The sequence below is a fragment of the Girardinichthys multiradiatus genome, chromosome 14 (genome assembly GCF_021462225.1).
Source record: "Girardinichthys multiradiatus isolate DD_20200921_A chromosome 14, DD_fGirMul_XY1, whole genome shotgun sequence".
In the NCBI taxonomy this organism is placed as follows: Eukaryota; Metazoa; Chordata; class Actinopteri; order Cyprinodontiformes; family Goodeidae; genus Girardinichthys; species Girardinichthys multiradiatus.
The window spans coordinates 4,991,202-5,018,219 of NC_061807.1; the positions used below are offsets into that span (position 1 = coordinate 4,991,202).

Sequence of the window (27,018 nt, forward strand, 5' to 3'; positions counted from 1 at the left end):
AAAAATAAGTAAACATATTAACTTGTTGAATTCTTGGAGTGCATTAACGAACTTCTTTTCGCACTCTGAAATAAGAACGATCTAATCAACGGACTACTTCAAAAAACCATGCTAAATATGCTATAACAAGGTTAGCGCGCTTTTACGGTTAACCTGCAGCTAGCTCACGTTGCTAAGACAACGACCGATGTACACACCACCATACAATCAAAAAACATTTAAAACGAAGGAATCTAAACCGAAACTATCCATCAGCTTTTCTCTGATACTTACAGTTCACTCGTTTACATATATGATAAAGCCAGTTTGCAGGCGTTTCCATGGCGACACAAAACTAACACAACTATAACCTAGGCGATCAAAAAAGGCGAACCGACCTTTTACTGACTTTTAATCCAATAGCAAATGTTACCGAATAATGAGGTCCTAACAGTTTACCTTGGATTTAGGATCATATTTAACTGGATGCTGGAGCATGCTGTTTTTCTGAGGGGGTTGTCTCTAACTGCTCTGGTATTTCATAATTATGACTTTGAAAGTCGAAATTATAACTTTGAATCTCATAATTATGACTTTGAATCTCATAATTATAACTTTAAATCTCATAATTATGACTTTGAATCTCATAATTATGACTTTGAATCCCATAATTATGACTTTGAATCCCATAATTATGACTTTGAATCTGATAATTATGACTTTGAATCTCATAATTATAACTTTGAATCTCATAATTATGACTTTGAATCTCATAATTATAACTTTGAATCTCATAATTATGACTTTGAAAGTCGAAATTATGACTTCCTGTTGGTCTTTTATTTTTTCTTTCATGGCGGAAATGGGCTTCCATACAGTAATGATGCAGACGGGTTCAGGAAGCATCTCTCTCTTCGCTCTCTGTGGGCGGAGAAAATGAGACGTGGGAGGTGTGTTGGTCTTGCACTTCACGGAAGAGAGCAGAGTCCGAACCATCCGCGTCCGACCAGCACAAGGACGAACCGGCATCCCTTATTACCGATTCTGCCGGATCTTTCGCCGACAGAGGACGGGTTCTGTCTTTGCAGCCGGACAGCGGCGTGTCTCACCGAAATGCGACCGAGGCGCTCCTGAAAGCCGCGCAAACAGCAGCGGAGCGGAGCTCCGGGAGGACTGACACTGACATGGCCCACGTCGGCAACGGGGCGGCCGCCGAGGAGGAGGTGAGCGCCCGGCTATCACATTTCACCCGTTCCCTTCCTCTTGAGGCTCCGGTTTCATCCTGATTTCTTTCCCTGACCTTTAAATGTTCCTGTGGCTCTCAGGTTTCCTCACACTGGAGTGGGGATTTAACATCATGTTCTTATAACCTTCACTCATCGTCTTAAGCTGGTCATGGTTCACATTTCCTATAAAATATGATCATTTAAATGTAAATGTATTCTTTATTGCACCTTTATTCACACACTGTAAAAGCAAGTAAATAACGATTCACGCACACTTGTGAGTTTGAAAATCATTCATAAAAAAATACATAAACATTTGGATTAAAGGTGCTGTATGAAGGATCCAGTGCCCTCTAGTGGTAAGGGCGCCACAATACTTCAAATTAAATTCCCTCCACCCATCAACTTAGTTAAGCCTAGCCCTTACAGATTTACATTTAAATGTATTTTCATTTATTTAAGTGGTTGATTCTCACAGGAAATGAGGTGGATACATGCATCAAACCGACATAGGAGTGTCATTAAAAAAACAAAAACGTATCAAAAATATGTCATATCCATCTCAATAACCAACAGAAGAATATTTATTGGCCGCTTCTCATAACTGCTGAGTAGATTTTGCATGTTTCCACTGGGATTTTAATGATTTATCTTTGGTGATGAGTCTCCTTATCATCACCCTAATCGTTAGCCCCCTCATCAGATTGTCAGGAAGGGCCACTTAAATGTTGATATTACTTCCAGTCTGAAGAAACTTGGTCAAATTTAAAGATTACTTTAAACCTAAATCTGCCAGAGGTATGAATGAAAAAGATAAACTCTGAAACCAACAAACAGCTTTGTCGTCCCACTTCCTTTCCCTTCGTTAGAGACAGACATCACTACTTCCTCCTGACTTACTTACCATGTGACAGCCACTCATCTACCACAGCATAGCTCTTCATTTCTCTTCATTGGTATCTTCAATGTAACATGGAGGCAGATATTTAAATGAAAAATGTTGAGGTATTTGATCTCCTAAACCACAAATGTTTTCTTTGGTTGCATAAGTACGCCCCTAATGTTTCTCCTTAGACGCCATTAAATGCAGGAGAAAGGGTAGGTCTTTACGTCTCATTGGCTCAGGTGCCAGTTATTTCAGTCCTTCACGATGGTATAATGTACAGTTTAGGTCTATTTGCTGCCATGGGTCTCTGTGACTGTAGGTTCTGGCAAAATGCAAAAGCCAAGTAGCAAGATGGAGTAATGAAGAAGTGAAAGGAACCAGCACACTTCTTCATTTTTTAAATTAGCCCAGTTCAAGTGTTAGAACTTTGGAGAGAAAAGCAGTTACTGGCCACACTTTTGAAGCCCTATGAGCACGTGGCAATGGATATGATACAGCAGCATGGCTTTACAGTCGGGTTTTCATTCATAGCTGGTTGAATGTCGGTTTTACTCAGTGTCCTGCAAAAAACATAAAAAGACATGTAAAAAAAAACATTGAAAATAACACAAAACACTAAGTACAGCTTTGAATCAAAATAATCATAAAACGACTGAAAAACAAAGCAATGAGATTTTAAAATGTGTTAAAAGTGTTGCTCAAAGTCTCTCAAATGCTCAGAAAGATGAAGAATCACATAAACAGATCCTGTAAATACTTTAAATAATCACTACCAAAAACTGAAAATGACTGCTAAAGTCTCAACACAATCATAAATAATCCCAACTGCTTCAAAAATATGTTATAAAATCTGAAGAGGCCTTAAAAACCAGCAGACTGAGTGCAAATATTCGCCAACTCTTTGAAACTAGGCACATACAGCATTTAGATCCGGCCTCCAATGTTCAGAGCACTGAAACACAGTTTCTAGGAGGTAGCATATCTCATTCTTCTTCTTTTACATCCTACCCATCATGTTACGTTTACCAACGGCCATATATCCTTTTTTTGTGCAACGAACTGATTTTTATGGCTTATTTAAGTCTCAGTCCACTCTTCTGTGGACGTGTTGCACATTTTCCCTTTTTCCACTGAGAGCCGTTGAAATAAATCCAGCTCAGGTGTGCAGTTTGCAGCCAGCTGATTATTATGCTAATCTATCTGCAGCATGTAATCAGCTTTCAGTGACGTGATAGTGTCAGCTCCTGTGTGTGTAGGTGGGTGTGTGTGTGTTGTACAGTGTGAAGCCCATTTTTCCAACATAAACCATGTTGTGAGGACTCACGGCTCCTTATGGGGCCCAAAGCCTGGGGTCTGTGTGTAAATAACAGACCTGATTACAGCCACCGGCTGTTTGCAACACAACATTAGGACTAATTCATTTTGCTTTACATTTATTCTTATCAACAACCACAAACAATAGTCTGACAGAGTCTGAAGTCAAGAACACATTTCAAACTAAGCTGGAAGGATTAATGTTTAACTGGTTTTATCAGTAAATCTGGTTTTTCCATCTGATCCACCCTAGTTTATTCTGTTTAAATTGGGTGTGTGCCAAGGCAGATGTGGTCTGGAGGACATCTGGAGATTGAACCCTTTAGAGGGGCTGGTGAAACAACTTTTGTGTATTTAAGTTTCTTGTTATTTTGGAAAATTAGGCAGAGATTTAAAAGAATGTAAAAAAAAGTTGGCACAACATTCTAATAGTTTAAAAACCTCGACGAAACTTACCAGAGGGGTAGTAAATGGTTTTTAATCAAAAGTACTTTCAAAAAAAGTCTGTCCCAGCAATAAATGTTTTTTTCAAGATTAGTTGTAAAATTCTAAATAGATCTGAAGTAATGAGGCCAAATTTGAAGTCAATGTTCACTAAATCTCTGCAGGTCCTTTTAAAATATGGGATTTTGAACATATGTACAAATGAGGTGGTGGAACACCTAAAAATAACTATTTACCAGTTAAATGTAATTCTAATGCCAAAGCATGTGCTAAATACTGCCTTATCCCTGAATTATTCCGTTTATGTAGGTTTAATTATTCCCTTTATGCGGGTTAGCCACATGCATGAAGTAGGCAGTTTATTTCCTGAACACATGGTAGATCTTCTTTGTTAAAACTGTTACCTTAAGAACGATTAATGGTTCTACTTTAGTATTCATCACCTGTTCCCTTAATAAGGGTCAAAGTTCAGGCAATTTTCCTTCCTTTTCACTGTCATACACAGCTGACTGACAGCTCACAGCAACATATCAGGGAGGGAATTTTGAGCCTCATACAATGGAGGTAACTGCTGGATCTATGGCATTTCTATTAAAGGAGAATGTGTATATCAAAGCAGTAATATGAAGCAAAACTGTTGCTCTTAAAAAACGGAGTACAGCTTAAACCCAGACACCAGCCCTTTCTGATATAAAGTTACAAAAACTACAAATAAAATTTCCCTAAAATGCACAAAAAAAATCAATCAAATGCTCACAATAATATTTCATGATGTATTTGATTTTTATTTTGTTTTTAGGCACTAGTGGCTTTTATTTTTCTGATATTTTTTAACAGCGAGTTAATAGGAAATAGGGTTCAGAGAGGGCCGGGACTCAAACCCATGACAGCCTGCGTCGAGGACTTCGTACATGGGTCCCTGCGCCACCGCAGCAGCCCTACAGATGTGCTTCATGCTCTGCTTTTCTATGTCATTATTTTGCAGCCAGTTTACACTGATTGTTGATGTCGGTACTGGTTCATAATCACTGAAGAGTTTAGTTGCATTTCCACTGTTCGTTTACTCGACAGCGGCGCATGTTTTCTCTGAAAATGGGACAATTTGATCACGGGTTTCAGAGTGTAATGGTTTAAAAACGTCCCGGTCTGCCACCGATTTCATGTTTCTGCTGATGCTGTGCGCACTGGGATCGTTACTAAAATGTTGTCATGAAGATGCGTCAACAGAAGCGAGAAAAACGTCCCCTTTTCAACGGATTGTTGTTGTGTAAACAGGGCCTGAGTCTCTTATGTTTGCAATTATTTTCATATTAGTGTGATCGACCAAAGTTAGAGTAATTTGATTTTAAAAAGTTAATGTACAGCGTTTTCACACTCATACAAGTTTTTAGCAGAACTGTAGATACATGTATTTACATGTATACATGTATTGTTATTTATTTGATGTAATTAATTTATTATATAATTTATGTAACATTTATTTATCATTTATCAAAAAATGCCTTCAACCTACTGATACAGTTGGCATTTCAAAAATAATGAATAAAGAGCTTCTTTGAACTGTCACAAAGATGTGACAAAACAACAGTTGCTTCAAGTGAAAATACAAATAGTAGTTGTAAATATGGCTAAAAAATAAAACCCCACTAAAAGTCTGAAAGTGGCTATAAAGAGACGTCACTGTAAACCGTCAAAAAGGCAAGAACCTTTTATGGAAACGTTATCTTGTGTTATTTTCAAGAGGTTTTCCAAAAGGATTCTCAGAGTGGTGTTTGGAGACGACTTCAGAAAGACGGGAAATATCTTTTATTAGTTGGGCGGTCTTAACTTCTGCAGAAACTGTGGGTAAGATCCTGAATTTAGTCGGACGTCTTTGGAGGTTCGGGGTCATTTTGTTTGGGTAATTTTAGGTATTATATAAGGTGTTCTCAGGAGCGTTCTTCAGACTTTATTTAGTTTGTATAAAGTTTATTTTATGAGCTTGAAAGTAAATAAATAACTTCTGTAAGTATTTTTGTAGCAGCAGAAACCACAGACAATAAGACTGATGGTGGACAGCGTTTAGCTCAAACTGGTTTTTTCTACTGGTCGTCTTCACACCAGGTCAACTCCTAGTCTGAGCTCATAAATGCGTCTCTGTTAGCTTCATTCATGCTCATCGAGTTTAGGAGGAATTCAGCTGACTTTGGTTAAGCTCAGAGGAATGAGAGACAAACTGTTTTTATGGAGCTGGGATAAAGGTTCTCAGCTGCTGCTGACGCTGCACAGCAACATCATTAATTAACACATAAAGACAAATTTACTACTTCAGCATGTGAAACTAAGACAATTAATACATGTTTGTCAAGTGTGAATGTTATGACCTTTGACCCTTTGTCAGCCTAGGCTGGAAGCTACTTTACCACCACAACTGGATGAATGTCAGAGTTTAGCAAAAAGACACAAAAACTCATTTAAATGTGTGTTAGGTTCATAAGCCTTTTTCCAAGTATCTAGCAGACAAGTTGCTTTCTAGATTTACTTCTTATTCCCACTAAACATCGGTGCAGATTTATAGAGCATAACAATATTTGATGAATGTATAGCTTGTTATTCTACAAAATATTTTTTTGTTAAGGGCTTCCAAATTATCCTTCCATGGAGTTCAGGGGAGGATTTCTGTACATTTTGAAACATTTGGTGGATTCCATGAATACAAGATTTGTGAAAACAACAACCTTCTCAGCAATGTTGGTTTTTGTGAAGATTTTCTGAGCTAATTAGCTACAGCAGAATTACTAAATCCTGAACTAAGTTTTCAGAGAAAAACAACAACAGCCTTTTTAAATTGTATTTATTTCACACTTTATTTTGAAGTTAAAATGTCTTTTAGCAGCACTTCTTTGGGTAAAAAATAAGTTTTCACTACGTTAAAGCAAAATACCATTAAATATACACAAATATAATGTATTAATTCAGATTATTTGTATTACTTGCGTTTGGTTTCTCGTTGTGATCTGTTAAAGTCTGAGACACTTACTTTACATTCTCAGATAAAACCCCTTAAACTGAAACACCTGGTTTTAGACCACAATAATTTATTAGTATGGTGTAGGGCCTCCTTTTGCGGCCAATACAGTGTCAATTTGTCTTGGGAATGACATATACAAGTCCTGCACAGTGGTCAGAGGGATTTTAAGCCATTCTTCTTGCAGGATAGTGGCCAGGTCACTACGTGATACTGGTGGAAGAAAACGTTTCCTGACTCGCTCCTCCAAAACACCCCAAAGTGGCTCAATAATATTTAGATCTGATGACTGTGCAGGCCATGGGAGATGTTCAACTTTACTTTCATGTTCATCAAACCAATCTTTCACCAGTCTTGCTGTGTGTATTGGTGCATTGTCATCCTGATACATGGCACCGCCTTCAGGATACAATGTTTGAACCATTGGATGCACATGGTCCTCAAGAATGGTTCGGTAGTCCTTGGCAGCCCATCTAGCACAAGTATTGGGCCAAGGGAATGCCATGATATGGCAGCCCAAACCATCACTGATCCACCCCCATGCTTCACTCTGGGCATGCAACAGTCTGGGTGGTACGCTTCTTTGGGGCTTCTCCACACCGTAACTCTCCCGGATGTGGGGAAAACAGTAAAGGTGGACTCATCAGAGAACAATACATGTTTCACATTGTCCACAACCCAAGATTTGCGCTCCTTGCACCATTGAAACCGACGTTTGGCATTGGCATGAGTGACCAAAGGTTTGGCTATAGCAGCCCGGCCGTGTATATTGACCCTGTGGAGCTCCCGACGGACAGTTCTGGTGGAAACAGGAAAGTTGAGGTGCACATTTAATTCTGCCGTGAATTGGGCAGCCGTGGTTTTATGTTTTTTGGATACAATCCGGGTTAGCACCCGAACATCCCTTTCAGACAGCTTCCTCTTGCGTCCACAGTTAATCCTGTTGGATGTGGTTCGTCCTTCTTGGTGGTATGCTGACATTACCCTGGATACCGTGGCTCTTGATACATCACAAAGACTTGCTGTCTTGGTCACAGATGCGCCAGCAAGACGTGCACCAACAATTTGTCCTCTTTTGAACTCTGATATGTCACCCATAATGTTATGTGCATTTCAACATTTTGAGCAAAACTGTGCTCTTACCCTGCTAATTGAACCTTCACACTCTGCTCTTACTGGTGCAATGTGCAATCAATGAAGACTGGTTACCAGGCTGGTCCAATTTAGCCATGAAACCTCCCACAATAAAATGACAAGTGTTTCAGTTTCATTGTCCAACCCCTGTATTTAAGGAACTGAAAGCCAAAAACATGTTTTTAATCTCGTCTTAATTTACCATTATTTTTACCTTGCGTAAAAACCTATAAAAGATAATTTAAGCAGTCCTTAACCTTCGTAAGGAATATTTATCTTCAATCATGAGCTGATTGCTTCAGCTAGCTCTCCAGGGTGAGTGTCCAGTTGGATGATTTTAGAGTGGTTGAAGTTCTTAAAGCGTTAAAACAACTTTATGGCGTTAAATGATTGTCAGGGTTGTGGAAGCTGTGTGGAGAAGGTTTTTAAGACTTAGATGGTTCTACCACTGGACAAAGAAAGGCACGTTGGCTTCTAAGCATGCTGAAGATAACTGATCTAGGCGATGCTTTCTTTAGGTTGGATGGAAATAATCACAAACTCACAGAGGACCGTAGATAAGGTTGTTCATGGGGTTAGTGGAGCCTTCTAGAGTTTAGTTAAAGATATCTTTGACGTCTTTCCAAGGTCACTCAAAGCTCATCATTGTATTTTTAAGTAAATCTTTATTGCGTTTTCACTTCTTACAATATTTTATAGTTGATTGAAAACTTTAAAGGGTTTTAATGGGTTTGCTGGTTTTCCAAAGATTATCCTAAACTGTCAGGGATGAAAAGGCAGACTAAGTACACTATATTGTCAAAAGTATTTGTCTGTCTACTTCTACATATACATGAACTTTGACGGCATCCTATCTCTAAGGTCCAATATGTTGATGGACCCACCGTTGCCACAGCAGCTTTAACTATTCTGTAAACATCTTCCGCAAGGTTTAGGAGTGTGTTCATAGTTGGATGAGAAAACCAGAACTGCAGTCACCGTTCTGTTTCCCAAAGAATCAAGAAGGTTGAGGTCAGGACTCTGCAGAACAGTCAAGGTTCTCCACACCCGCAGCCATGGAAGTGGTTGGAACACTAGAATTCATTAATTTGGTGTTGGGACCCAATACATTTGGCAATATAGTGTATGTCGAACGTAGTATCAGATGGTTTTTAAGACCTGAACATGTGTTTTATGTTACAAAAGGTCAATTAAATCCCTGAATACAAGACAAAGGTCCCCTCAGGGTGTGTGACAATGTTCATTGCTCCTTTGGAAAGAGTTTCTGAGGAGGTAGAAGGCTTGTTAAGGTTTCTGGTCCCTATTAGTGGTTGTTGGGTGGTTTATAGTACATGTGGCCGGTAACAGGACACAGCATGAAGATCTTGACTAATTAATGAAAGGTGCAGCTGTCACTGGAGAACGTTTCTGACTTTGAACTCACCTTGTCTCTAAAGATGTAATGCCAGCTTTTTTATGCCATCTGTTTTCTCTCTGTTCATGCAAAATAATAGAAAGCTATTAACTATTTTGCTTAGTTAATATTTAAAGTTAATATTCCAGGTAATGTTATGTTTAGGCACTTTAATTTAGGAGGGATGGAAGTTATCTTGAAGCTTATGTATAAAGATGAAGGAAGTCAGGTGTATGAGTTTACTGTTTCTGTTCTCTGATGTAAGCTATGTTAAAGAGAACACTTATCTATTTATGTTGTCATTAGAAAGCCATTTAAAGCACTTCACCTCCTTCCTTGGGTACCTACCTCCCTACCTGGCTCCCTAGCTCTCCACCTGGTCTGCCTTCTACCTCCTTACCTGGCTATTGAGCAATCTACTTGATAATCTAGCAATAGCAACCTTTTCAAATGGTCTTAGATACTCGTGGTGAGTCAAATATAAGCGTTTTGCTGTAATTACAGAAACTTGAGTGAGTACTAGCTTTGTCTCCGTCCAGTTCAGTGGGTCAGTAGTGGTAGGAGATTTGTGCTGTCTGGTCCAACAACATTCGCCTGTATTTAGACACAAGCAGCAGGGGTTTATGGTGTTGGTATGAGGAATGCTGTGAATGCTGCAAACACTGACAGACTGGGGATGCATCTCTGAAATGAGCGTGTGAGAGTGATGGATTCACACTCAGAATAAATATTAAAGTTTCCTGAAAGTATCCTGCAGTTTGTGTTGCACTTGTTGGTAATGTTCAGTGAAACAAAGTGAAGCACATAAGGTATCTGCGTATTTTTTTGTAATTGAGCATATAAAACGTCCTCTTAAAAAACAACATATTTTGGTCATTTTTGCATTCAGTTCAGTTGTATTTATGATGTTTATAAATCTTTCTGACATTTTTGAGGTGGTCAGTAGTTGTTTTACTGATTGTTTTGTGTCTCTTTACAGTTGTTGATTTTCTGAATTTTGTCCCAAACCCAAACACAGTTCAGGTATAGAACAGCCTTATTAAATCTGCTTACATCATTTCCACAGCTCAAAACAATTTGATCTGATGCACTCAGTGAACAGATTCCTATTTAGTATCTCCCTTCAATGCGTGGCTAAAACATCAGTCTGATTGTGCAGCACGGCTGAGATCTGGACCTTCGGAGGCTCGATAGCTTCAGCCTGCAGGCAGAGTTCTTCTGTATAAAGCCCGCTGTGGCTGCAGCTGGGTGTGATTATATAAGGAGACACTGGACAACTATTATTAGCCTGTTACTGAGGCTCAAAAGAAATACTGTGTGAGATTCACTCATGTTGAAGGCACACAAATATGCTTAGGGAGATATATATATATTTATATATAAATATATACATACGTATATATTAACTTTAAAACAGACAGTGTGCTAGAAGTGTTGTATTATAATTTTGAAATCTTAAAGCATGAAATAGGTTTGAGGTAAAGGGAAGGAAACAGTAATAGTGAAGACAAACATTTTAAATGCGTGACTACATTTACATTAAAACCGTATAGAACCATCCAACAACCTTCACACCGTATTTTTACATCACACTGCAGAGCCTCAAATTACTCAAGACTGTTTTACAAAAATGGTCAAATCAAAATGATCTGGAGTTCCGCTCCTCCGATATGCACATCACAGTTTCTGCAGCTGATCCAAGACAGGTCCATCTCCCCTTCAGTACCCCTGAGGTAGCACTCTATAATGATCCATGTCTGTTTTCCTTAAACTCACTGAATGGTCCCTCTATCCAAACACTCCATCATGGAGTGAACCCAAATTTACATGATTTTGAGATTTTCCTCCTTAAACTTTGGTTTTGGGTTTTGCTGCAGCCCCACAAATGTTTCCAAATGACCTGAGAGAAATTGGTATTCACACGTGTAATCTGTAATTAATTCTGTTACACCAAACAAACCAGCCTTCCACTGATTTGTTTTTCCGACATTTTGTAGGATGAGGACTGAAGGTATCTCATGAAACATCTCATGTTTCTGCACATTTGCACACCTGCTAAAGCATTTAGCTGAACATTACCAAATCTAATGAAACACAATGCACATGCTCTTTCTGTGCTGATTAAGATTTAATCACCTCGGTATGCCCAAATGCTTGAAACTGAGAGTGAAAGTGACAGCAGTGTTAATGCAAGATGGAAATAGGCCAGTTTATCCTTAAATATGGACCAAACATGTAACGATGATGTCACAGCAAAGGTAATGTACTGCGTCTTGTCGAAGTAGTAACTTTAGATTCCACACTTGTGATCCCAATACACGTGCACTATACAGACTGTATGCTCCTGAAAAGAAACATGCATTCTTGAAAGACCTGACAGAACTTGATGTTCCAAATAAATCAGACCTCTGTAACATGTATTTGAAAGCGACAGCATGATATGAACAGGTGTGACAGAAGTTTAAGGTTGAGCTGTGATGTTCCACGACCTCAAATTTTTGATCGGACGGTTTGGGAGGGTTTTAGTGAAGCAGAGCTCTTTGTGTCTCTGTGTTTCAGGACTGCTTTGAAGATGCTTTCGATCGGATACCTTCGTAAGTACACTTATGCAAACACACAAAATATTGTGAGAATTGAATGGGTAAATGTGTGTAGGTGTGGCTGTTTTTATTTTCTGTCAGCCTGCTGTGTCTTTTTGTCTCCCTCATTCTGTCACTTCAGGTGTTGATTAGCCAGTGTGTTTTTGTTCTTCATCATCATATGTTGTGAGGACTTAAACCTAAGTGGATAAACTGAGGTCCTCATGCTGCATCCACGTTTAGAAAACTGCATTTTCCTGTGCAGTACATATCTCTCTGCTTTTCACACACACTTAGAAAAGCTTTGTGTCTCAGTGTTGTTGACTCTACATGTTAGTGTTTGACCTAGAAAATGTCTCCCACCCGATGCATGAAGCTGTGGCAGAACTGGAGAGCTCCTTCAGTGACAGGCTACTGCATCCCAGGCACGCAAAGGAGCGTTATCACAGATCCTTCATCAGAGCAGCTTTATAATCACTGTTACCATCACTGTTCCCAACAAACTCCATAACTGTTTACGTCCCTGCTGGTTTTTCTTCTAAAACGTCTGTTGTTTTATTTATGCACAATTATACGGGCACAGCTGAAATCACCCTGCGCAACTGCATATTTCATTTAATCTGAATGTGTGTGTGTTTGTTTGTGTATGTGTGTGTGTGTGTGTGTGTGTGTGTGTGTGCAGGGCATGTCAGATGGACCTGCAGACAGCGATCCAAGAGACCCAGTGTGCTCTCAACCTGGTCCTCAACAACAAGTTCTCTCAAGCTCTTGACCTGCTGAAGCCATGGTAAGCACCACTCCAAGTACAGGGCTGTGAACAACTGTCGTTTCGCGTTCACAGATTTTTACTTTTTTGTCACAAACGCTTTTTTGTTCTTCTTTCCTTGTGTCCTTTTTTCATCCTTACTTAAGTAATTTCTTTGTTCCTAGCTTTTTTTTAGTGTCCTTATTGTTTTACCTTTTTGTGTTTTGTGTCCCTCCATCACTGCGACCTAGCTCTTCTTTCTTTCTTTCTTTCTTTCTTTCTTTCTTTCTTTCTTTCTTTCTTTCTTTCTTTCTTTCTTTCTTTCTTTCTTTCTTTCTCTTTCTTTCTTTCTTTCTTTCTTTCTTTCTTTCTTTCTCTTTCTTTCTTTCTTTCTTTCTTTCTTTCTTTCTTTCTTTCTTTCTTTCTTTCTTTCTTTCTTTCTTTCTTTCTCTTTCTTTCTTTCTTTCTTTCTTTCTTTCTTTCTTTCTCTTTCTTTCTTTCTTTCTTTCTTTCTTTCTTTCTTTCTCTTTCTTTCTTTCTTTATTTCTTTCTTTCTTTCTCTTTCTTTCTTTCTTTCTTTCTTTCTTTCTTTCTTTCTTTCTCTTTATTTATTTCTTTCTCTTTCTTTCTTTCTTTCTTTCTTTCTTTCTCTTTCTTTCTTTCTTTCTTTCTTTCTTTCTTTCTTTATTTATTTCTTTCTTTCTCTTTCTTTCTTTCTTTCTTTCTTTCTTATCTGCTTGCGATCCGTCCTTCCTTCATTCCTTGTGTTGTTCTCTTCGTTCTCTCCTTGTGTCCTCCTCCCTTCTGGGTGTGGGGAATCAAACCAGTTCTTTGCTTGAGGGCGCTCAGAACTGGTTATAGAACCCTGAATCAGCACTGGATCTGCTGTTAAGCACTGTGTTGGTTCTGTGGGTTTAACTGAACTGTGCTGCACGGTGTGCAGGTGGAAACACAGCATGTACCACGCCCTGGGTTACAGCAGCATCCTGGTGATGCAGGCCACCATGACGTTTGAGCAGAAGGACATCCAGACGGCCATAGAAACCACCAAACAGGCATTACAGACCTGTCACAGGTGAGAGTTTGAACTTTGTATTCAATGTCTGGTAAATATTCCTGCTTTATCTTCTGCTCAGCTAACTTGTATTTTGAGGCAGTCCAATGAAGCTGCCATAAATCTTCCATTGAACTGGTTAACACTCAATGGGTTTGGCTGCTAGGGAAGATGTAAGGTGGCTACATATGAAGATATTATCCAGATAAAGATCTCAAGATTTCCTAAAAGAACAGTGTCTGCATCTGTTTTTTATTTTTCATACTGTGGACCCCTCTTTGTCTGAAATATTCTAGACATTATTTAGTGAATACTGCTCCTCGGACCCCAGTCATGTTTATATCAACACAATAGACCAACACAAAGTTGAGCATATTTGTGAAGTTGAATGAAAATCATTCATGCATTTCAAGTGAGTACCGAGTCAATACGTTGTAGAACCACCTTTCACTGCAAGTCTGTTCCTCTTGTGTTCAGGGCTTCTATTCACCTTCGACTAAATAGAATTTCAATGAAACATATCGGATAGCTGTGGTTGCAATGTAACAAAATATGAAAAAAACGCAAGAGGTTTGACTAGTTTTTCAAAGCACTGCATCATTTCCTCACCTGAGTCATCCTGAAGATTCCTGGTTTGCTGCTAATCATTTAAGTACATCCTTCTTACAAATAAATTCAGCAGTAAAGATTTAGGCACCATTTCACCTTTGCTTCACTTGAATGTTGTACTTGTCCTACCCTGAGTCCAGACAACCAAATCAAAGAGCAAAATCTCTGAAATGTTTCTACAGGTTCAGAAAGAGAAACTCGGTGGTTGGTTCTCTGTCCAGTCTGATAAGCAAGCAGTCCAACTTGCAGGAAGGTCAGTAACCCACCCTTACTGAGTTTAACTGGGCAGTAGAACTAAGCAAGTCCAGAAGAAAATACATTGAATGTCTTTGTGTTTGCAGAGGAAATGCATGCAGAGCTCTGCTATGCTGAGTGCCTTCTGCAAAAAGCGACTCTAACATTCATACAGGTCAGAATCACTGTCTACTTCGCAGGTCATTAAACCGGCTGAATAGACTTGTGTTCATTCATCACAACAGTTCAACTACTTTAGCTGGCTTTGTTGCTGTTGGTAGTTAATTTGCTTTTGTCTGCTTGTCCACTTTGCATCACAAGCTATTATGTCGGATGTCTCGGCAGCTAGCTATGTTTTTTGTTACTAAATCCAGGCTACTTTTGTCAAAATGGATAGAAGTTCATCTTCTATTGTGGCTAATGTTTGACCATAACGGCGCTCAGAATGAAATCAAGTTAATAACTTCCTGTTTCGTGTCGTGTTGCTAATTGGGCTTTTGAAAGCTGAAAAAACAAAGTTACTCTTACTAAATCCTAAAGGTCCTTTTTAACAGATTTAAAGGCTCTGACTAATTTTAAATTTGACCAAAAAAAACTAGCGTCTACTCCTCGGGTCCATGAGGTTAGGCACCAGAATGAAAGAACTTTAGGAAATGGCTGCTGAAGTAAGTGTAATGTAAATAAAACTTGGCCTGTCTGTCCTTATTTTCCAGGATGAGAACATGATCAGTTTTATTAAAGGTGGAATTAAGATTCGAACAAGCTACCAAATCTACAAGTGAGTGATTAAAAACAGTTGAAACTGCTTTCCATCGCAAACATAATTTTTCTAATTGAATCTTAACTCATGATTGGCTGTAATATCAGGCTTCGTGTTGTTCAACAGGGATTGTCAGAATGTGCTGAACATCACCCAGGACAAGGTGGGGCAGTCCAATTCATTCAAACAGTTCGAGGGTGGAGTCAAGCTGGGTATTGGCTCTTTTAACCTGGTGGGTAAACAAAATTGTTCAAGTGAAGTAATCTAACTTGATGGAAGGTTTTACAAACCTTTCCTGATTATAAACACCTATATGGGTTTTATACGAATCAGAAGATTTGGGCACATTTTCACTGTTCTGCTGAAATTAGCACTATATCATCAACATATTGGCAAACATTCCTTTTCTGTTTGTTATAAAGATACAAAAAATACACAAAGAATCATATTTGGTGTATTTTTTAATGTATCCCTTCAATGGGACTTCTTTGTGTGTTTCAGATGTTGTCTCTCCTTCCTCAGAGGATTTTAAGGTTGTTAGAGTTTATTGGGTTCTCAGGAAATAGGGTGGGTACTTTTTCCATTTTAACCCCATGCACAAATACTTTATTAAAGATAGTGAAAATAAATCTGGCCTTTTCAAAAGTGACCCTGTATTTGCCTGTTTGTACTGCAGAGTTTTGGTTTATCTCAGCTAAGAGAGGGAGCATCCAGCCAAAGTCTGCGTTCGATCATCTGTGTGCTGACCTTGCTTTTCTATAACACATATGTTTCGCTTATACTGGGTAGGAAAATGTTTCAGGTTTTTATTTTTGTTTGTCTGGTTTAACACCATAACTTGAATATGTTATTCTCAGTTTGTAAATTTAAAGTTGTTTATCTCAGATTTCTTGTGTTTTTAATAAAGGAACGGGGGAGGGGAACCTGGCGGAGGCTGAAGCTCTGCTGGAGCCATACCAACAAAAATACCCCAAGGTATGCCAGCTAGAGTATTATGTGTTGATTGATTGGGATGCATAAATAATCATACAAACTTTTTCCACCATAGAGTTATATTTATTTTTCTTTAAGGGCTCCATTATTCTCTTCTACTCTGCTCGCATCGACACCCTACGAGGAAACTTTGAGAAGGTTTGTTGGTTTAGCCGTCTGACGTCCTCTTTATATTTAATATAGGGGCAAGCTGCATGGATTTTACATTTTATCACAACATTTTGAGATATTTATTGCAATGACCAATAACAACTGCAACTGTTAAAAATGCAACAGTGTCTTTTTGGCTGTAAATCTTTCACTACATATAGCCTCAAAAACACAAACATTGCTCTGAAAATAAACCTTACCCGGTATTAAAAAGTTGCCTTTACTGCAGCTTTATATTAAGTGTGGAACAATGCTGTTAAAGAATGCACAAAAATTGGGACCAATCATATGTTAAAAGGTAAATGCAGCATTTATTGATGCTTTCATGGGACCAACAATGAAATATCACAACATATTTTTTTCCTGGTTTGCCAAAGAACTTAACAGATATCAAATATAAGCATTGAATGTACAGTATATGATAAACAATGCAGTATGTCTATTCTTAGATTATTTTTGTTGGCATTTTCTAAGAACATCAAAATGTTTCCATCTTCCTGAACTTTTAAAGGTTTGTTCAACATTATTTTTAACATCTTTATCCTAAATAATACCTCTTAGTTACTTAAACAAGTCTTAGTTATCAACTACATATTCACATTTAAAGATTTCTTAGAGTTTTGTTGCAAACATTTTAGATATGTCGTGATATTTTTAAAAACTTTTTCAGCTTCCAAAAAAACACAAAATGTTTAAATATTTACTGTTAGTACACATTATCCGTTTTCTAATATAGAAAGGAAATAACATTTTAACAAGTTTTTTTCATTGTAAATGTTTCTTTTTCTGTGGCCAAAACCTTCCAAATGTTAACAGGATATTAAATATATTAAATTATGAAACTACTTATTCTCTTTTGCTTTTTTCTAAAACATCATCATAAATGTTCCCAGAATTATTCAGAACAATAATCTGATCTTTCTCTGCTTTAGTAACATCACTTTTCCCACACTGTATAACGTTGATACATAAGAAAAATGCTAAAATTTCCAAACCAGATCTGTAAAGTGTTCATGTGCTCGGTTCCTAAGTCACGGGCCCGGTTTGAGGAGTGCATCAGCAGCCAGCAGGAGTGGAAACAAATCCACCACCTGTGCTACTGGGAACTGATGTGGACCCACTCATTCCAACAAGAATGGCAGCAGGCGTACCGCTACGCTGACCTGCTGTGCAAAGAGAGCCGCTGGTCCAAGGTTAGCTTTACTTCTTTCAGAATTTCCTTTTTAGCCTCTCTGGACCTGAACAAACCAAAAATTAGAGCTGCAACCTACTTCTTCTGATCAACTAGAAGGGTTCATTTGTGTGAGTTTGTTTTGTTTTTTTAGGCTATCTATATGTACCAGAAAGCAGCCATCCTCAGCATGATGACAGAAGAGGACGTGAGGAAGACAGGGGAGGACATCGTAGAGCTCTTTAGGTTATTCTTCCTCCACATCGATGCACCTTAGCATCATTATATCCATGATGTCATGTTGGAAAAACAAAAACCAGTCAAACCCATGGTGGCATGTCCTTCAATGATCCCAGTACATAAAGCCAAACATGTATGGGACTTTATGGACGTGAATTTGAAAAATTCAGCTTTTTTGTAATAAAATAACCTGTCTACAAGATAAAACACTATTGTGCTATAATATAAATATTTGTTCTTGGATATGAAGACTTTATGAAGGGGAAAATACAAATATTAAAATAAGCTTAAAAAATATGATTGAAACCTCATATTTAATTCATTCTTTCAAATGTCATGGGTGGAGAAATAAAAATGTTTCTTTGCAGTATTCCACGTTACATAAAAGTTTAGTTTGTTTTCACTGGAAGATTGAATATTTTGTGGTGGTTTTAGTTTCGGAGCCATTTTGTGTCACAGGTATAAAGGTGTATTTGTGTGCAGGCAGGTGGAAGGACTAAAGCAGCGCCTGGCAGGAAAGTCGATCCCCATGGAGAAATTTGCAGTCAGGAAATCCAGACGCTACAAGGCTGCTCAGCCTGTCCCCCTGGTCATCCCTGCGATGGTATTCCATGTCATAAATAAATTAGCTCAACTTTGTTCAATTGGAAATTAATTTAAAAAATGTGGCAGTCTGAAGTAATAAATATTTTGTCTGCAGGAGATGATGTACGTTTGGAACGGGTTCACCATTGTTGGGAAGAGAGCTGATTATACAGAGTCTCTGCTGGTCACTATTGAGAAAGCTGAGCTGCAGCTTCGCAGTGATCCTAGTGAGCACAACAATGCATTTCTATTATAAAGTTCTCCTCATCTAACAGTTCTGTCAATTCAAAGTTCCCCAAAGTTGTTTACCTGGCACCTAGGTGTGTATATATATATATATACTATATATAAATAAAGTCAAGTTAAGTTAAAGTCAAACGCGATACTATTGGTGGAATATCATTGATTTGCCAACATTACTAGTTTTAGAGTTGTTGTTTTTGTTGTGTGCTGGTAGTTTATTTGCTGTTTCTTCTGGTTCTCTTTCTCAGATCCATCAGAGTTTCATCCAGATGACAGCAGTCTGGTCCAGATGTTGAAGGGGCTCTGCCTGAAAAATCTGGGCAGGTTGCTTCAAGCTGAGCTCTGTTTCACGCAGGTCCTGTCCAGGTAACGCATAAAACACACAAAGTCATCCAGATAATCTGGTTTAGACACCTATTGTTGCCGTTTACCTTCCTTCTGTGAAAGTTTAGATCATGTCTGTTGTCTGTGTGTCTGTTTGCTCCCAGTGAGAGTCGGATCCGGTACGATCACTTCTTGATCCCTTTCACCCTCTATGAGTTGGGTCTGCTGTATAAAGAACAGGGGGACTTCATTAAGGCCACCACGTTCATTGAAAAAGCCAAGTAAGTTAACCTTTATTTTAACACCCATTTGGTGCCAACACTTTCTTACGTTAGGGTTCAAAAAGGTTTCAATTATTTTTAATACCATCACATGGGAAAAAAATAAGTACATCCTTGTGAGAGACAGAGCAGCAGCCAAGTGTTACTGATCAAGCACACTTATTAATTGATCCTAATCTGTGTGATCACCTCTATTAACGCAGGGCTTTGGGCTTACTGGGTACAGGCACAACACAATGCAAGGGTGGAAAGACCTTATCGGTTAGAGAAGCAGTTATTGCTGGCCACCAATCAGGGAAGCTTTATAATATATTCATTTTAACAAGATTAATTACATGTGGAAAACATTTAAGACAGCGTCATGACAGAGTTTTCAGGCTTCAGCAAGTTAAAAGTTCCTTACTGCACAGGAATGACTTGTTGGACAGGATTAAAGGAGAAAAACAATTCTCTCTACAAACAATATGGCAGCACAGCTTAGCTCTGTGAAACTGCATCTGACCGAACAACAGGACCTTATTTAAACAGAGAACACCCAAGTATAGATGTTTAGATGATACACCTCATATCAGCACGGTGGTGGAGGGTTGATGCTTTGGGCTTCGATGGCAGCCAAAGCACCTGGGCACCTTGCAGTGATTGAGGCAACTATGAACTCTGACCTCTACCAAATGTTCCAGTCAAATGGGAGGCCATTTTTCTGCCTGTTGAAAACTGGACCAAACTGGGTGATTTAAGCAGTGAAACGATGTTGTCGACTGAGAGTCATACAGAAAGTACTGCTGAGAGTGATTGAAGCTACAGGAGGGGGGTACTCTTTGTCACACCACATTTTTCTATTTCGGCTTCATTTTGTTTAATAAATATTGACAGTTTTGAATCTGTTGCGTGTTTTTGTACAGTTGAGTTCTGATTTACATCATTTTAAAAGCTGTTAAGGAAAAACAAAATGATGTATCACGTCCATTAACGTAAAATCCAGAACTAACAGTGTTTGTTTTCTTTTTTTGTTACCATGACTGCGTTTCATATGAGACTTTCTGTTTGTCGACGTAGTTTGTCTTTACTCTGACTGACATAATGCTACACACCTCTGCAACACACCTGTTTACCTTGCAGGTGTGTTGCTTCAGAAACTGAAACATAATATTAATCATTCATCTGAATGACAGGGTTAGTGTGCGAATGTACCGGCTAATCTCAGCCAAATAAAACCATTTTGATCCACTTTGTGTTTATTCGGAGTGACTGCTTTGTGTTCTCCGTCAGGACAAACTACAAGGACTACTCCATGGAGTCCAGACTGCATTTCAGGATCCACGCCGCCCTCAGCAGCCTCAAAGGCTCGCCCGTCGGCACCCCGTGATGCTCAGAAACACGCCCCTACGGTTTCCAACACAAGCTTACAAGGGATGCTTCTGGTTTACTTTATATATTGTTTTTCTTTCAAATGCTTGAACATTTACAACACATGCTTTAATCTTGCTGAAGTTGGAATAATGTTGGCAGGTTCAGGGCAATCAGTTCTAGTTGTCAGTTCTTTCAGACGTTAACGGGTTCATTAAGAAGCCTGATTAGATTCATGAACAAACACATGTTTCTATGGCAACCAAAAAGCACAAAATAAAAACCAAACGGGAAGATTACATGTTGGTTGATGCAACAAGTAATAAAACATCTGAAAAAAACTGACAAATACGATTTAATTGCCACTCTTTGGCTTTATTTTACTTGAAATTTCTGACGTTAAAAAAAACCCTAAAATTCTTTTTTTTTTAAAAGAAAACAAACAAATCATGATCCTACACTTCAACTAATAGTAAAATATGTATTATTAGGTTAAAGCCCTAAAATATGTGTATTTCAGGTGAAAAATAATGGAAACTGAAACATTCACTCTTAGAAACATTTGTTCCTATATGCTTTATATGTTGATTACCTCCTTGATTTTCGCATCATGCCACATGTGCTCAAAGGACACAGGTGTGTCTGTGCACAGTCACAGCCTTTTCACAAGTCGTGGCCTAAATCAACAGTTTAATACACTCATTCCAAGCTCACATACAAGCTGTTATGCACATTTGAAGGAGATTATACACACAAATGCAGTAATTGCACATTTTTAGCAGCAATATGAATATTTTTGTTGTTAATAGTTCGGATGTTCTGTCAGGTCTTTGTTAGATTCATGTTGAGAAGCCACAGGGTTAAATTTATTCTTGTGTTTCTCATATACAGAGCAGCTTTTGAGGCACTGGATATTTTCTGGAGCATTGGAGTTAGCTTAACATCCTGTTAAGCTAGCAAGGCTATGCCACTTGAAATGATATAACTATAGAGACAGCTCAGGCAGTAGGTAGAACTGAAGACTGAAAAGTGCAGCAATTCACACAGGTAACACCATTAATACCATATTGTGACAGTTTTGTCCTTAAAATTTTAACGTGGCGTTCCACAGGGTCCTGTACTGGGTCCTTTTATGTGGCTTAAATTGGTGCTTTTTTCCAGACGAGGTAGCTTTTCTTACAGAAAAGGTGGATAACAAAAAATAATTTTAGTCACAGTTCAATGTCTCCCATTTTTAAAGACTAAGGCAACCCAACATGATTATCAGTGCAAGTTCAGCAAAACACCTCAGTGTCATCATTTACTTTGTGTACTCGCAGGTATTCTTATTGACATTTCAATATGGAAGGTTTATTTTTAAGTTTATTTTTGTAGCACATTTCAGTAGCAAGACAATTCAAAGTGCTGGACATGAAAGAAAAGATAGACATAATAGGAAAAGGATATTACAGTGGCATAAAGGTAATTAAATAATTAATGAACACAAATAATTTAAAGAGAATTAAAATGAGTAACTAAATGAAGCTCCTGCAGGACAATTAGAGAATTTAATCCAATCATTAATCCAGGCAATGCTCCAGGGCCCATATTTTCTCAGCATAAAATCAAACGTTTGGAGTTCCACAAGGTGGTGAACTTGACATATTATTCTTTAAGGTGAAATCAATATTAGCATTTTTGATAGAATAATCAAGTCTACAAAAAATGATGTTCTTCTCTTGACAAAGAGAGCCAACTTCTCTGTCACATTAAATGTATTAAATACAAAGTTATGAGCCATGAAGAGTCTACCGTAGTTAATGACTTCTGAGCAACAATAGAAAGGTCAAAGTGAGCTCAGGAGAGAATGTCAGTATTTTCATTGCTTGGTACCGGTTTTTCTGTCATTAGCAGTTGAGTATTGCATTTCACCGGAGATGGTACTGGGCCCACTGTTCTTTAATTCACTCTTTTGTGAAGAATATCTCTACAGAAATCAATATACAGCAGGATAATTATGTAGAAAGCACTAATACCATTAAAAAGTCTGACTTCTTAGTTCAATTCAATTCAGTTTATTTATATAGCGCCAATTTACAGCACATTGTCTGAGGGCATTTTACAAAGTAAATAAAATTTAACCAATCATACAGATTTCTAGGCAGGTACATGCATTCCAGTTGATCCTCACTATCAAACAGTGCAGTCGGATCCAGTTTTTAAATGTGTTTTTTTCCATCACCTTTACTGAGCTCATTTTGGCTTAAAGATTGCTGGTAAAAACTGTACAGATCTATTTCTGAGAAGCATGGACACAATGGGCCTGATGTGTCCAGCTATTAACACCATTTAGGACCTAGTTCCCTGTTCTAGATCGCATCAAGCAGTAAATATAAAGAATAGTAGATCTGATACACAACTAGCAGGAACTCCACTTTAAATGCTAATTGATGCAGTTGTTTAAACCAAAGAGCCGTTATGTAATGATCCTTGTGAGCATAGGAAAGCACCTTGATATTACTGAACCGCGCTGTAACGTCCAGTCTGTGTTCAGGATTTAAATGCAGTGATCCGATAGCAGGCCAGCTGCTCCTTAAATGTCTTGTTGATATAAAACCTCAAGGTACTCTGGGGATATTTGTGTATTTGGTTGAAAGATCTTGTCTCCGGTAATCAGTGCTCTTAAAATAACATGCAGGGCAGCTCTCTAGAAATTCTGATGTGTGAGGGTACAGAGCATGCTCAGTTGGGTCCGTTTCCAGTCATATGACCTGGCTTTCCCCTGGCTTCACCTACACATAAATGGGATTCATTAAAATCAGCCTTCCTGCTCTGTAAGACTGAATGATTCTAACGTTTTAACAGAATATTCATTTGGCCTTTTGGATCGTGAGGCCCAGGCTTTAAAATGTTAGTCAAACAGGGTTCTGTGTTCATATTGACAGAAACGAATCCAGAGGATCGTTCTCTGGTGAATGAAACGGAGCGTAACTTTCTGTCCTTAAAAGAGTCCGTTGTTGGTTTGTTCTGCTGCCAAGGAGCTGAAAACAAATTCATCTTTTTAGAGAAAACAGAAACTCAGAAACATTTTAGAACGGAAACCCTGATTTTCAGATGACTAAACAGACAGGATGTTGATTCTGTATCAGTTTAAAGAGATGATTTTTTAAAGTTCCCCCTAAAGCAGCTCTCTCTGAGAAATATTTGCACAACTATAAAAACGCGCCTCAGCCCTGGAAGCACTGAAGCTTTATTCTTTTAATTTTGTAAACCTTTCGCTATGAACAAGGGAGCGTGGACTTTTTCGTTTTCTCTTGTTGATTAATAGCCTGAAATATCCTGTAAATCCTTCAGACATTTAGATTAAAAGTACACACAGAGAGCCGCTTTGCAGTGTACCGTAAATAAAAGCACAATCTATTTTCCCAGAAACGTGGCTCAAAATAAGAATGATATATTTAGTTAATTAAGATGGAGATTCTCTGAGGGGGAGAGAGGTTATAGAGGAAGACTGTGAGGTGTTTGGATCAATAGACATGATGAGAATGGGGCTTTTTGTCATTTCCTATCAGCTTAACTCTTCTCAGCTTCCATTTAAAACATCTGGACAGTCAGAACCGTTGTCCTCCTCCATGTTGTGAATGTATCGACCTGAAGACCAAATTCTACCTGTTTGTCTGGCTTTATTGTTTCTGTATTGTACATTTCTGGATGTAGTTTTTGCCGTCTTTGTGATCTGAAAATCTGAAGCCCAGAGGTGCTGGAAGGAGTTGTGGCAATGACACCCGAGTCTCGGAGGCAGTAGTAGTTTATGAGTTTTATCGGTGAATGTTGGCAGAGACATGAAAGGTTAAAGGGTTTACAGAACTATTAAATAACAGGTTGCGGTCTTTAAGTATGTGGGTTGAGGACTGGTTTATTTGTGGGTAAAAGATGACGGCTGGGAGAAAATGGTCCAGTTTGGAAACCAGATCAGGATGTGAACTGACCCAGAGCAACATTTTGACCGAACCAGAAATGACCTCTCTGATGACCCTGACAGACCAAACCTTGGTTACATTATATGAAGGTCAGGCAGTTCCTTCCTGGCTGCCATCATCAGTTAAATTAGGCATAAATATCTGAAACATGGGGAAAATTGATCAACTAAAAATCTTCAAATCTTCCATGTAAATGGAATAAGAAATGTTATTTAGAATGGTTTTAGTTTCGCTGCGGTTTTGGTCCAGTTTGACTCGGTTCGTTGCCACAACCTTTTGCTCCTGGAAGGTTTCCTTCAGGTTCTGTCCGGGTGAGAAATGTCAGTGCCTCTGTGTGTCTGTCTGTGTTCAGGATTTGCATCTTATCTTATAAAACCTTGTTGTTCCTGTTGCAAGATGCCTGCTTCACCACATCAGGAGGGAGATGGAGGTTTTTATTGGGTGGAGATCATTTGGTGCAATAAAGTGGAAACAGGAATATTGTTGATTTTGTGTATGCCGCTGTTTTTATTTGACTTTGTGTTTGGTTTGTGCCTCTTTGTTTCGTTTTTAGAGTTTAACTGTGAAATCCATGCGTTGCTAAACCCATTAAGCTTAGTTTTTAATGTTTTACTTTCTTCTTTTCATTTACAGAAAATACATTTTAAACACCAAAGAATAAATGCTGGCCAGAATTTGTTTTCTATGCAAACCAAACCAGATTTCAGATTAGTGCTTCTAGCAATTCGGGACACAATCCTAGATTAAAATAGACTCTGTAGGCTCAGACCGTGAAAGATAATAAATGACAGCATGGAAACAAATCTGGTTGTTTTACAGCTCTTTGAAAATCTCTAATTCAGCCTTGTCTGTATTGTCCTTCAGCATCACCAAACAAAATCTGGACCAGATTTCTTTGCAATGACTCAGGAGAAAGGTGCAGAGAAACGGCAGCATCGTTTTATATAAAAACATTTGGTAAAGCTGCAACAAATTTAGCTCTAAGCAAGTAGAAATGAAGATATGTATGGAAAATTATAAATTACCTCGAAAATACTGAGAACTGTACACATGACATATATTGTACATTGTGAATTCAGTTGAAATGTCTATATATGGCACATAGAAAGGCTGTTAAACCACATCATGGATTCACTGCCACCGCCTTTATCCAGGACCCGATATGATGCCACCATGATGGTAAAATAAAAGATTATATGATCACTCATGTTTGTGCTCGCTGCATTTTCAGCAAGCCGCACCGAGTTGTCCCCTGAGGGTCCGTTTGGACCCTTGTGAGCAGGTACAGATGATGAAATCCAAACAGCGTTGTGAATCTATCTAAACACATTCAGTTTCACATGAAAACGGGCTGCAGAAGAACATGATCTGCAGTGGAAATAAAAGCAGACTTGTATGTAAAAAAAAAGAAACAGTTCAGTGCGAACAATAAACCGCGTTAATGAGCCACTGTAACATTTTAGAGAAACTTGTCTCTAATACTGGCATCTTCATCGGCTCCTAACAAATCAGAAACAAGAAGCGATTTATCATCTGGGACAACGACGTTCCCGCTAAAACGGAAGACGTTTGGACCTTTTCAAGGAACATTATGCAAAAACCACCAAAGGAAATTTTACTGCGAGTTTGTGGACGATCATGAACTAAATGTTCCGGTGGTTTTTACTGCCTCTTTGGTTTACTCCCTTATTAATACATGTAAATATTAGCTTCATTTTATGTTCCTGTACATTTAACAATAAGTATAAACCTATAAACATGCTAGAAGCCATAACTTTTACCTGTTGCCTTTATATCTCTTAAACAAAACACTTCCTTCTTTGCCTTATTTTTGTTTTTATGCTGCATTATTGAATAGAATTCCTGTTTTATTCCATTTCTTATAAAACTATTTTATGCTTTGTTTGGATTTAAGTTAAACTAATTTCAGAGCTTTTATATTGATATGTTGCATGATGTTAAGCTCATTTTACTGCAATGTGGGTAAATTAATAATCAGTTATTTAAAAAGTACATTTCTGTTTATCTGGGTTTCACTGAAACATGTGCTTTGCTTTAACCTTTGACCCTAAAACTCAGTTGTCTGCCTAAACTGTTGCTTTCTGTGTTCTGAGGCGATGGTTGAGAAATCTTTCATCCACGTTGAGAATAAATGGAAAGGGAAGAGGAGTCTGTGTTTAACTGTGATGAAGGATGCAGCAGGCTGGCCGAGCCCAACTCCGTTATGCTGAAATAGTTTCCATGTTTGTTGTTTACTTCAGAACTTTTCTGACATTATTCTGACCTGTAATCATGAAATTCAAAAATAATTAAAACCATTTAATCTGAACAGTTTTCTCTGCATGTTTTTTGATTTGTTTG

The 27,018-nt window shown here is 38.3% G+C and overlaps 1 protein-coding gene across 1 annotated transcript; it reads left to right on the forward strand.

Annotated features, from left to right (window-relative positions):
• Nucleotides 1-324: 324 nt before the first annotated feature.
• Nucleotides 325-26,986, forward strand: LOC124881306 (tetratricopeptide repeat protein 39B). Its single transcript, XM_047386858.1, has 20 exons — nucleotides 325-513; nucleotides 858-1,202; nucleotides 11,943-11,977; nucleotides 12,645-12,749; nucleotides 13,651-13,782; nucleotides 14,553-14,623; nucleotides 14,712-14,779; nucleotides 15,318-15,382; nucleotides 15,491-15,596; nucleotides 15,866-15,931; nucleotides 16,041-16,149; nucleotides 16,272-16,339; nucleotides 16,436-16,495; nucleotides 17,539-17,700; nucleotides 17,833-17,924; nucleotides 18,402-18,522; nucleotides 18,619-18,730; nucleotides 18,995-19,112; nucleotides 19,235-19,351; nucleotides 20,621-26,986. Exons 2-20 carry the CDS (start codon nucleotides 1,164-1,166, stop codon nucleotides 20,715-20,717), a joined length of 1,743 nt encoding a protein of 580 aa, XP_047242814.1. The 5' UTR covers nucleotides 325-513; nucleotides 858-1,163; the 3' UTR covers nucleotides 20,718-26,986.
• The last annotated feature ends 32 nt before the right edge of the window (nucleotides 26,987-27,018 follow it).